Below are 13,578 nucleotides of genomic sequence, written 5' to 3' on the forward strand. Positions count from 1 at the left end.
CCAGTGGTGAGAGCGCGTGGCGAGGAGACAGATTCTCGCCACGCCACCTGGTAGGAGCGACCTGTCAGGTAGGACGCAATCCAAGCGTGGGCCGCGCCGGAGATGCCCAACTCGGAGAGGGTGGAGAGGAGGATCTGATGGTTCACAGTATCGAAGGCAGCCGATAGGTCTAGAAGGATGAGAGCAGAGGAGAGAGAGTTAGCTTTAGCAGTGCGGAGCGCCTCCGTGATACAGAGAAGAGCAGTCTCAGTTGAATGACTAGTCTTGAAACCTGACTGATTTGGATCAAGAAGGTCATTCTGAGAGAGATAGCGGGAGAGCTGGCCAAGGACGGCACGTTCAAGAGTTTTGGAGAGAAAAGAAAGAAGGGATACTGGTCTGTAGTTGTTGACATCGGAGGGATCGAGTGTAGGTTTTTTCAGAAGGGGTGCAACTCTCGCTCTCTTGAAGACGGAAGGGACGTAGCCAGCGGTCAGGGATGAGTTGATGAGCGAGGTGAGGTAAGGGAGAAGGTCTCCGGAAATGGTCTGGAGAAGAGAGGAGGGGATAGGGTCAAGCGGGCAGGTTGTTGGGCGGCCGGCCGTCACAAGAAGCGAGATTTCATCTGGAGAGAGAGGGGAGAAAGAGGTCAGAGCACAGGGTAGGGCAGTGTGATACAAAAGTTTTGTGATACAAAAGTTGAAATTTCAATGTTATTTTCATTTGAATACGTTTATCAGCCAAAACATGACATCCACCCTGTATTCCAGAGCATTTTGCGTCTGAACTGATGACGAGCACAACACAACCTCCGATGACGGAAAATATGGGTATGAGAATATAGAAACATCTGAGTTCACGTGTTTGTAGATGGTTGACGTTAAATGTTAGAAAATGTTATGTTTTATTAACACATTTTTCAAGTAATTATAAAATAGTTTGACAGGGCTGTTTGTAAGCTTTTAAATGATCTCCATCTTAACTGTTTACCTTTTCCAGTGTTGACGATACGGAAGTCTCGTATGCAAAATAGGTCAACTTTTTGCACCTTTATCTCTTTAATGTTTTGGCATTCCGGTCCAAAAAGTCACTTTCTGACCACTTCTACACTGGGGAAGTGGAAATCAAAAGGGGTGCTGTCAAAAAGTGATTGAATTCAAATGGATTTACCCATAATGGTGATAAAACAGTCTTCAAAATATCCCCTAGATATTCAGCAGTTGGACTACATTTGGAAATTGACTGCATTATGGCAATTGAAACATTCTATTTATTTTGATTGGTTGTGAAGAAATGTTTGCAGGCTATCTTTGTTCTGAAGAGACTGCTCAGTTGGCCAACGCTGTTGTTTCTTGGAGACGGGACTGACTGTCTCTTTTGTGTGGCTGTGTTAGTCATTTCTCTCTCTCTCTCGCTCTTTTACAGTCTGCCCCCCACCCTCCATTTCTCTTCCTCTTTCCCTCGCACGCCCTCTCGTTCTATTTCTGTGGCTGTTACTGTGTAATTCATCAAATGTAGAGTGAGAATGTTTTCTTGCTTGGTTTTCTGTTGCCCTCCCATACCCTTTCCCATGACCAGACAGGTCTGTGTTTGCGTTTATGGGGGATGGCACTGGCAGCACGTACTGCGTCTGAGTTTTGTCCCAGTTAGAAAAACAATAATGTGACTGGTAGTAGTGTATGTGGGGGCCAATGAGGATTGGATAAATATTGTGTACTACCCTGCATGTTTACTCAACCTAGGAATCTTTTTACTTAAAAAAAACAGTACAAAAACAAGTGTAAGGACATTTCTCATGCAAGAGAATTATACTTTTGTTGATACAGGTAACTGCCAAAATAAAGGAAACATTTGAGTAAATGAGGGTTCTGGTTGCTCTTGTATGGTGTGGGATTCATTTTCCTACCATGGTTTAGGTCCATTCAACCTTACCCTTAGAGGGTAAGGTAAACACCAATAAATACACAGCCATTCAGTGGTCACTTTCAACCTATGGTGAATCATTTCTATCCTGATGGGAGTGGTCTCTTCCAGGATGACAATGCCCCCATCCACAGGGCACGAGTGGTCACTGAATGGTTAGATGAGCATGAAAATGATGTAAACCATATGCCATGGCCGTCTCAGTCACCAGATCTCAACCACATTGAACACCTATAAGAATTCTGGAATGGCTCCTGAGACAGTTTTTCACCACCATCAACAAAACACCAAATTATGGAATTTCTCATGGAAGAATGGTGTCACATCCCTACAATAGAGGTCCAGACACTTGTAGAATGTATGTCAAGGTGCATTGAATCTGTTCTGGCGGCTTGTGGTGGCCCAACGCCCTATTAACACATGTTTTATTATTATTATTATTATTATTATTATTTAGGCATTTTTCATGATTATACAGATAACAGACAGAACAGGTAGAGGGCAAAACACACACGGATCCCCTATCAAATCCAACCCCCCCCCCCTCCTCCCATGCTTTAACAGAGCCCAACTCCAAAACCAGACTTAAAGCAGGCATGATATACAGTGAGTAATATAATCAAATAGTTAAAAAAATAACAAAGATATTATAAAACAAAGAGTAAAAATAGTGATACAAATTCTAATTTGGGTTGGTTTATGGACTTGTGAAATTAGCTGGGTCCAAGTCTTCTACAAAAGATGGGAAAGGTTGTCAGATTATAAAATGTAATTGCAGATCCCCTAATGGAGTAGCATATTTTCTCTAGCTTGAGATGTTGGATAAAGGAAGTTATGCAATGGTTAAAAGTAAGAGGGAACCGATCTTTCCACTTAAATAATAGAAGACGTCTAGCTAGAAGAGTAGTACATGCCAGCATGTTGCCATATAACTGTTTAGAGGGGCCTCCAGTGGTGCTACTCCCAAAATGCAATAAAGGCAGAAGGTTTCACAGGTCTCGCAAAAATTGATATCCATAAATCTGTCGATTTCGGACATGTCCAAAACATGTGTAATAAAGGATCAGGAGTTTGCTTCTATCAGTCACGAGTGAGATCTATTTCTGCTCTGATCTTGGAGTATTTAGCCTTTTGAACAATGCAGCCGATTTAACTATTTTAAATTGAATTACAGCATGTCTTAGACATATAGATGAAAAATGTATTCTCGCAAGCATATTCTGCCAAATTTCATCTGAAGGTTGTTCACTTAAATACTCTTCCCATTGGTTCTTAAGAGAGCTCAGGGAATCCAGATTGTGCTAGTTTAATATATAGATCAAGTTTATGCCCCCTTTTGATATAAGGGTTCACTTTAAAAATATATCATCTAGGTGGGTGTGATGGGAAGTGATTAGTGTATGAAGATACAAAACTATGCAATTGCAGGTATCTAAAGAAAGGGGATCTAAGAATATTGAACTTTTGTACTAACTGTTCAAAAGATGCAAAAGCAAATGTATTTGTCACACACACATGGTTAGCAGGTGTTAATGCAAGTGTAGCGAAATGCTTGTGCTTCTAGTTCCGATCATGCAGTAATATCTAACAAGTAACAATTTCACAAATACCTTATACACACAAGTGTAAAGGAATTAATACATAAAAATATATAAATGAGTGTTGGCCGAACGGTATAGGCAAGATGCAGTAGATGGTATAGTGTACAGTGTATACATATGAGATGAGTAATGTAGGGTGTGAAAACATATAAAGTGGCATTGTTTAAAGTGGCTAGTGATACATTACATCAAGATGGCAAGATGAAGTAGATGGTATAGCGTACAGTATATACATATGAGATGATTAATGTAGGGTAAGTAAACATTCTATAATATAAAGTGGCTAGTGATACATTGATTACATACATTTTTCCATTATTAAAGTGGCCAATGATTTGAATCTGTATGTAGGCAGCAGTCTCTCTGTGTTAGTGGTGGCTGTTTAACAGTCCGATGGCCTTGAGATAGAAGCTGTTTTTCAGTTTCTCAGTCCCCGCTTTGATGCACCTGTACTGACCTCGCCTTCTGGAAGATAGCGGGGTGAACAGGCAGTGACTCGGGTGGTTGTGTCCTTGAGGATCTTTTTGGCCTTCCTGTGACATCGGGTGGTGTAGGTGTCCCGGAGGGCAGGTAGTTTGCACCCGGTGATGCATTGTGCAGACCTCACTACCCTCCGGAGAGCCTTACGGTTATGGTCGGAGCAGCTGCCGTACCATACAGCCCGACAGGATGCTCTCGGTTGTGCATCTGTAAAAATTTGTGAGTGACAAGCCAAATTTCTTCAGCTTCCTGAGATTGAAGAGGCTCTGCTGCGCCTTCTTCACCACACTGTTTGTGTGGGTGGACCATTTCAGTTTGTCTGTGATGTATACGCCAAGGAACTCTCCACCCTCTCCACTACTGTCCCGTCAATGTAGATAGGGGGCTGCTTCCTCTGCTGTTTCCTGAAGTCCACAATCATCTCCTTAGTTTTGTTGACGTTGAGTGTGAGGTTATTTTTCTGACACCACACTCCGAGGGCCCTCACCTCCTCCCTGTAGGTCGTCTCGTTGTTGTTGGTAATCAGGCCTACCACTGTAGTGTCGTCTGCAAACTTGATGATTGAGTTGGAGGCGTGCATGGCCACGCAGTCGTGGGTGAACAGGGAGTACAGGAGAGGGCTGAGAATGCACCCTTGTGGGGACCCAGTGTTGAGGATCAGCGGGGTGGAGATGTTACCTATCCTCACCACCTGGGGGCGGCCCGTTAGGAAGTCCAGGACCCAGTTGCACAGGGCAGGGTCGAGACCCAGGGTCTCGAGCTTAATGTCGAGTTTGGAGGGTACTATGGTGTTAAATGCTGAGCTGTAGTTGATGAACAGCATTCTTACATTCCTCATTCCTCATATTCCTCATGTCCGGACGGGTTAGTGTGCCGTGTGATGGCGGTTGCGTTGTCTGTGGACCTATTGGGGCGGTAAGCAAATTGGAGTAGGTCTAGGGTGTCGGGTAGGGTGGAGGTGATATGATCCTTGACTAGTCTCTCAAAGTACTTCATGATGACGGAAGTGAGTGCTACAGGGCAGTAGTCATTTAGCTCAGTTACCTTAGCTTTCTTGGGAACAGGAACAATGGTGGCCCTCTTGAAGCATGTGGGGACAGCAGACTGGGATAAGGATTGATTGAATATGACTGTAAACACACCAGACAGCTGGTCTGCGTATGCTCTGAGGACGCAGCCGGGGATGCCGTCTGGGCCTGCAGCCTTGCGAGGGTTAACCCGTTTTAAATGTTTTACTCATGTTGGCTACAGTGAAGGAGAGCCCACAGGTTTTGGTAGCGGGCCGTGTCAGTGGCACTGTATTGTCCTCAAAGCGAGCAAAAAAGTTGTTTTGCACGAATACTGCCATCAATCCACAGTTTCTGGTTGGGGAATGTTTTAATAGACGCTGTGGGTACAACATCACCGATGCACTTGTTAATAAACTCACACACCGAATCAGCATATTTGTCAATGTTGTTCGCCGCAATGTGGAACATATCCCAGTCCACGTGATCGAAGCAATCTTGAAGCGTGGAATCCGATTGGTTCGACCAGCGTTGAACAGACCTGGGCGCGGGTGCTTCCTGTTTTAGTGTCTGTCTATAGGCTGGTAGCAACAAAATGGAGTCGTGGTCAGCTTTTCCGAAAGGAGGACGGGGGAGGGCCTTATATGCATCTTGGAAGTTAGAATAACAGTGGTCTAGGACTTTTCCAGCCCTGGTAGCACAATCGATATGCTGATAGAATTTGGGGAGCCTTGTTTTCAGATTAGCCTTGTTAAAATCCCCAGCTACAATAAATGTAGCCTCAGGATATGTGGTTTCCAGTTTACATAGAGTCCAATAATTTTTTTTCAGGGCCGTCGATGTGTCTGCTTGGGGTGTAATATACCCAACTGTGATTATGATGGAAGAGAATTCTCTTGGTAGATAATGCGGTCGGCATTTGATTGTGAGGAGTTCTAAGTCAGGAAAAACAGAAGGACTTGAGTTCCTTTATGTTGTTATGATCACACCACATCTCATTAATCATAAGGCATACACCCCCACCCTTCTTCTTACCTGAGAGATGCTTGTTTCTGTCGGCGTGATGTGTGAAGAAACCAGGTGGCTGTACTGACTCAGCGTGTCTCGATTGAGCCATGTTTCAGTGAAACAAAGAACGTTACAGTCTCGGATGTCTCTCTGGAATGCTACCGTTGCTCGGATTCCGTCTACCTTATTGTCAAAAGACTGGACATTGGCGAGTAGTATGCTCGGGAGCGGTGCGCGACTTGCCCGTCTACGGAGCCTGACCAGAAGACCGCTCCATCTGCCCCTTCTACGGCGTCGTTTTTTTGGGTCGCCGGGTGGGATCCGATCCATTGTTCTTAGGCCAAACGGAGGATCCGCTTCGGGGAAAGTCGTATTCCTGATCGTAATGTTGGTGAGTTGACGTTGCTCTTATATGCAATAGTTCCTCCCGACTGTATGTAATAAAACCCAAGATTACCTGGGGTAACAATGTAAGAAATAACACACAGAAAAACAAAATACTGCATAGTTTCCTAGGAACGTGAAGCGAGGCGGCCATCTCTGTCGGCAGTGAGTTCAGTGAGGAGATCCCTTTTCCAGACGATATGAAACACCCAGTTTAGTGTTTCCTTTATTTTGGCAGTTACCTGTAGGTGTTTTATGTTTCCACAACATTTATATAAGTGTTGATGAGTGCTGCTATGACCATTTCAATGATTAAAGTATATTCCCTGCTTTGTCAGGAGGCGAAAATCATGGTGGTGCCATGCCCCAGTGTCCAGCCCATTGAGGAGGCCCTAGAGGACTGTACGCGTAACGCGGTTCCCATCATGCTCTACGCCCTCAACCAGGACACCCTCACTGCCGAACAGGTGGCCGAGCTAAGGAAAGTCAAAGAGACACTCCTCTTCCCCATCTGCTTCGTCCGTATCCCTGCGACTCCGCCCGAGGCCTCCCCCGAGCCCAGCCGGCGCCTAGAGAGGGAGAGGAGCCCCCTCTACAAGCAGCTGCTGTCCCTGGGCTTCCTCAGCACTCCGGTGGGGAACTGTTCCTGCGGAGCCCCCTCTCAGACGCCTAGCCCGGCCGTCAAGCCCCAGAGTGTCCTGGGGGAGACCTTTGAGAGGCTGCACCGCCTCCTGGTGACCTTTGCCCGCCAGGTGCTCCACAACCAGCAGGTGGAGGTTGCGAACTTGCTCAATGGGGTGCACTGCCGTTGCCTTGACCTCTTCATCAACCAGGTCAGTAGGAGGACAGCTGTGTCTGGGGGAAATAATCAGCCAATCAATTAGCTAATCAAATAAAATCTGTATAGCGTCACAAAATGTATAACTGAAACTTGTTTAATTTGAAGGCATAATTACAGTAGGGAGAAATTACTCTGACTATGTAGTGGTAGTGGTGGCAAATACATACTTTTCGTCCTCTCCCCGGCTGCAGGCATTTGACATGCAGAGGGACTTGCAGATCACGCCGCGGCGGCTGGAGTACACACGGGAGAAGGAGGGCGAGCTGTTCATCTCCCTGATGGCCATCGCCAACCGCAAGCAGGAGGAGATGAAAGAGATGATCGTGGAGACGCTGAGCAGCATGAAGGAGCAGCTGCTGGAGGATGCTGCCAACCTGGAGTTCAGAGGTACACTGCGAGAGAGAGTTAGCCTGCAGAGTTCTGTCATACTATTCAGGTCTGAGGAAGAGAGACCGGGGAGACTTTTAAAGAGAGACCGGGAGAGAAACAGGACCGGGGAAAGAGATACCGGGAGAGAAAATGTCCGGGGGAGATCATGGCATACTATAGTAAAAAGACCTTAATAGTTCATGGTGGGATACAGCCAAAGACACAATAAGTGGAGAGAGACCAGGGGGGAGAGAAAGAGAGACTGGGGGGAGAGAGACCGGGGGGGAGAAAGAGAGAGACCAGGGGGGAGAGAAAGAGAGAGACCGGGGGGAGAGAAGGAGAGAGACCGGGGGGGAGAGAAGGAGAGAGACCGGGGGGGAGAGAAGGAGAGAGACCGGAGGGGGAGAGGAGAGAGACCGGGGGGAAGAAGAGAGAGACCGGGGGGGGGGGAGAAAGAGAGAGACCGGGGGGGAGAAAAAGAGAGACCGGGGGGAGAGAAAAAGAGAGAGACCGGGGGGGAGAAAGAGAGAGACCGGGGGGGAGAAAAAAGAGAGAGACCGGGGGGGGAGAGAAAGATAGAGACATTTGTTGACTGCTGTAACCATAAAAGCCTTGGTTTCATGCATGTTAACATTAGAAGCCTCCTCCTTAAGTTTGTTTTATTCACTGAATCCTGGCCTAGGAAGACCACCAAAAATCCAGAAATGTTTATCCCCATCTACAACATTTTCCAACAAAATAGAACTGCCAAAGGGGGCGGAGTTAGCCTGCAGAGTTCTGTCATACTATCCAGGTCTGTGCCCAAACAGTTCGAGCTTCTACTTTTAAAAATCCACCTTTCCAGAAACAAGTCTCTCATCGTTGCCGCTTGTTATAGACCACCCTCAGCCCCAGCTGTGCCCTGGACACCATATGTGAATTGATTGCCCCCCATCCATCTTCAGAGTTTGTACTGTTAGGTGACCTCAACTGGGATATGTTTAACAACCCGGCCGTCCTACAATCTAAGCGATTCAGACAGCTAGTGGGCCGGGGCTAGCAGATGGGGCTCTGGCTAGCATTTTCAAACAGAAATGTGCATCCTGCAGCACTAATTCAAAAAAGTTTTGGGACACTGTATAGTTCATGGACAATAAGAGCATCTCCTCTCAGCTGCCCACTGCACTGAGGCTAGGAAACACTGTCACCACCGATTAAATCTATGATAATAGATCATTTCAAGAAGCATTTCTATACGGCTGGCCATGCTTTCCACCTGGCTACCCCAACCCCGGCCAACAGCTCTGCACTCCCTGCAGCAACTTGCCCAAGCCACCCCCGCTTCTCCTTCACCCAAATCCAGACAGCTGATGTTCTGAAAGAGCTGCAAAATCTGGATCCCTACAAATCAGCTTGGCTAGACAATCTGGAACCTCTCTAAAATGATCTGCCGAAATTGTTGCAACCCCTATTACTAGCCTATTCAAACTCTTCATATCGTTTGAGATCCCCAAAGATTGGAAAGTTGCTGTGGTCATCCCCCTCTTAAAGGGGGAGACACTCTAGACCCAAACTGTTATAGACCTATATCCATCCTGCCCTGCCTTCCTAATGTCTTCGAAAGCCAAGTGAACAAACAGATCACCGACCATTTCGAATCCCACCATACCTTCTCCACTATGTAATCTGGTTTCCGAGCTGGTCGTGGGTCCACCTAAGCCACGCTCTAGGTCCTAAACGATATCATAACCGCCATCGATAAAAGACAGGACTCTGCAGCAGTCTTCATCAACCTGGCCAAGGCTTTCGACTCTGTCAATCACTGTATTCTTATCGGCAGACTCAATAGCCTTGGTTTCTCAATTGACTGCCTCGCCTGGATCACTAACTACTTCTCAGAGTTCAGTGTGTCAAATCGGAGGGCCTGTTGTCCGGACCTCTGGCAGTCTCTATGGGGGTGCCACAGGGTTCGATTCTCGGGCCGACTCTTTTCTCTGTATATATCAATGATGTCGCTCTTGCTGCCATTGATTCTCTCATCCACCTCTACGCAGACGACACCATTCTGTATACTTCTGGCCCTGGGATTGGACACTTAACAAACCTCCAAATTAGCTTTAATGCCATACAACACTCCTTCCGTGGCCTTCAACTGCTTTTGAATGCTAGTAAAACTAAATACATGCTCTTCAACTGATTGCTGACCGCACCCGCCCGCCCGACTAGCATCATTACTCTGGACGCTTCTGACTTAACTACAAATACCTAGGTGTCTGGTTAGACTGTAAACTCTCCTTCCAGACTCACATTAAGCATCGCCAATCCAAAATTAAATCTAGAATCGGCTTCCCATTTCGCAACAAACCCTCCTTCATTTATGCTGCGATCCTTGACTTTGGCGATGTCATTTACAAAATAGCCTCAACACTCTACTCAGCAAATTGGATGCAGTCTATCACAGTGCCATCCATTTTGTCACCAAAGCCCCATATACTACCCACCATTGCGACCTGTATGCTCTTGTTGGCTGGCCCTCGCTACATATTTGTTGCCAAACCCAGTGGTTCCAGGTCATCTATAAGTCTTTGCTAGGTAAAGCACCGCCTTATCTCAGCTCACCGGTCACCATAGCAACACCCACCCACAGCAGGATCTCAAGCAGCTATATTTCACTGGTTATCCCCAAAGCCAACACTTCCTTTGGTCGCCTTTCCTTCCAGTTCTCTGCTGCCAATGACTGAAACGAATTGCAAAAATCTCTGAAGCTGGAGTCTTTTTTTATATAATATATATATTAATATCCCTCTCTAACTTTAAGCATCAGCTGTCAGAGCAGCTTACTGATCACTGTACCTGTACACAGCCAATCTGTAAATAGCACACCCAACTACCTCATCCCCATATTGTTATTTACCTTCTTGCTCTTTTGCACCCCAGTATCTCTACTTGCACATCTGTCACTCCAGTGTTAATGCTAAATTGTAATTATTTCGCCTCTATGGCCTATTTATTGCCTTACCCTCCCTCCCTACTCTTCTACATTTGCACACACTGTATACAGATTTTTATATATTGTGTTATTGACTTTACGTTTGTTTATGTGTAACTCTGTTGTTGTTTGTGTCGCACTGCTTTGCTTTATCTTGGCCAGGTTGCAATTGTAAATGGGAACTTGTTCTCAACTGGCCTACCTGGTTAAATAAAGATTAAATTAAATAAATAAGAGACTGATGAGAGAGACCTACCTACCTAGACACAGAGAGAGCATTTTAAGTTTTTATAAAACCTTTATTTTAAAATAAAGTATTAACACAAATATTGGCACACTGCCTTATCAGAAATTACACAACAATTGTGTCCTTCTTAAATAAACATAAAAAGCTAATACATTTAATAAAAAATGTACATTCAACTTATTACGTCAACAAAAAATTGTTTTCCCTCCACAAAACATTCCACTCCTTCATAAATCCACTTCAATCCTCAATCAATGGGAGGTCTTTTACAGCCGAGAACTCAAAATCCACTTTTATCCTCGCTTTTACTAATCCTTTAAAAACCCATCTTACATCCTTACTATATCTCTTGTCTATCTTATTCTTCCTTCTCAGAATAATTGACATTTTTGCTTGACCCAAAATAAAATGTGACAGTTGACAGTTTATTTTCTGTTGATTACTACATTGAAATGGCAAAATAAAAAGTGTTAAAAACTCCCCTACAGCTGTCAACAAAGACTGTAGTATTTCAAAGAGACGCTTTATCCTCTCACACTCCATAAAACAGTGAAAAATAGATGTCCTTTTTGTAATACAAGCAAAACTATCTTCAACATCTGAATTAACGACAGATACAAAAGCATTAACTGCAATGATGCCATGCAACACCCTCCATTGCATATCCATTTCAGAGATTCCCTGAAACGTACTTCTCACCAATGCCCCCTGTGCTCTGATACCCAGCAGGTCTGCCACTGCTGCTTTTTTCCTCTCGAGTGCCTGAATATGGCCTCAATCTCCTGTGGTCTCAACTAACGTCATGAGTTCCACTATTTCAGACTCTGGGGCGTTCATTGATCTGGTGATATATCTGGTGACATTCATTGTGTATTGATTACAGAATTGTTGAATCTGGATTTCCCCTATATCCCACCACTGTTGAAGAGATACAGAACTGTCCTTTTCAGACCTCTACCTCTCCCAGAAAAACTAAAACATGTCCTGAAGTGAGCATTACTCAATAAAGTTATATTAAAATGTCAGTATGCTCTTTTGGGTTTTACAGCGTTAATGTACACCACCTCTGTTACTATACAATGATCAGAAAATCTCACTGGGGTCATCACACTTACAGACTTGAGATGGATGCTCATAACCTATCTAACCTGGCCAGAGAGATTGTGTTCTCTCTCACATTAGCCCATGTGTACTGTCTCGTGCCTCCATTTTAACTCTGCCAAATATCACATAGTTCATGTGTTACAATAATGTGTTTTTAAAAAGTCCTTGAAGCTGTATGAGGTTCTTTGTGATTTCTATCTAAATCACTGACTGTACAGTTAAAATCCCCAGCAAGAAATAAATAATCCTCAGTGTTACATTTCTCAATAGTATTTGATGCTTCTAAAAAACATACTGTTTCATACCGCCACTACTGGGGCATATACATTTATTAAACACATAGTGATATCTCACTCTAACTTTTAATAACCTCCCCTCATCCTCCTCTTCAACCTCATATGACAAAGGCAAAAAACCTTTTGAGAACAGGAAGGCCACACCCCCACATTGAGTTTATGACTACACACCTCTGCCCCCCCCCACTCCTGTTGCCACAACTTCACAACTTCTTGTAGAAAACTTATGTCACTTCCCTTTCCCTTTATTAACTCATACACTACGGCTCTTTTTTTCCTGTCTCTTGCCCCATTTATGTTTAAAGAAGAAGTCTTAACTGCTCATGGCTGAAAATAGAATAAGAAACACAACACATCTCTTTACAGAGTTAATGCTGCAACTGAACTCTTTAATTTCCTTTAGAATGTACCTCACTTGTCACTCTCGTAACCACCTTCTTTAGTCTAGCAATTTCTGGGCTTGTCAAACCTACACCTGTTATTTTTGACATCAGAAACTTTGCTGATTCAATAAACAATTAATTTTTAAGGGGGAGGGGAATCCATTACATTATAATCCTGCATATATTTCTTACATTTTGTCATATTCAAAAATGTACGTACCTTTTCAATCCCATACCTCCCTTCCACCCCATTTCTCTCGCTATTTTGTTGTAACGCATCAGATGCCTCACTCTCGCTATCATCCCCAGAAGAAACCTGCATCTCAACAACCTGTTTATCCTCAACTAATCTATCATCTCGACCTTCCTCTTAGAATTAGAACCTTCACCACCCCTTAAATCCTTCCTCTTATTGCTTGGCACTTTAAAAACAGTCGTTTTCATGTTCCATTGTTTCACTCTCCTCTTGAACTCCCATTTCATTTCAGCCCCTCCCCCCAAGCGACCTCAATCGCAGGCTCACCTACCGCCCCCCTTTTCCCTGCTTTCCCACAACTACCCCCGTAGCCACATTGCTCTCCTTTCCTATTTCTCCCACCACATCTGCCCACCTTCTCTCTTCTCAGTGGTGCTTCAGCTGCACCAGTGCTAGAGCTGCTTCTGGGCTCTGCGCACTCGTTCTCTGGACAATTACGCACCAAATGCCCTGCTCTTCCACAACCAAAGCATTTCATTGATTCAGTAGAAGCGTAGAACACGTAATCAAACCCATCAATCTTGAAACTGAACGCTAAATTCAGTTCATCAGTATCCTTCTTTAAAATCATGTGCACTTGTCTCCTATGAGATACGACATGTTTCAGAAAAGGCGATTTGCATCCAAAAATAACCTTTTTTATTGTAGAAACCAGTTGTCCATGAGGAGAACTCTCGCTCCAACACTTAATCTCTAACAAAAAGGGACATCTTAGAAAGTATAACGTTCTTC

The 13,578-nt window shown here is 44.6% G+C and overlaps 1 protein-coding gene across 1 annotated transcript in view; it reads left to right on the forward strand.

The window, feature by feature from the left end:
• LOC135541975 (dual serine/threonine and tyrosine protein kinase-like) overlaps positions 1–13,578 on the forward strand; it is a 35,913-nt gene that overhangs the window by 13,064 nt on the left and 9,271 nt on the right. Inside the window, 2 exon segments of the mRNA XM_064968512.1 lie at positions 6,721–7,215; positions 7,415–7,610. Coding sequence (XP_064824584.1) covers positions 6,721–7,215; positions 7,415–7,610 — 691 coding nt within the window.

Source organism: Oncorhynchus masou, chromosome 6 (assembly GCF_036934945.1).
Source record: "Oncorhynchus masou masou isolate Uvic2021 chromosome 6, UVic_Omas_1.1, whole genome shotgun sequence".
Classification (NCBI taxonomy): Eukaryota; Metazoa; Chordata; class Actinopteri; order Salmoniformes; family Salmonidae; genus Oncorhynchus; species Oncorhynchus masou.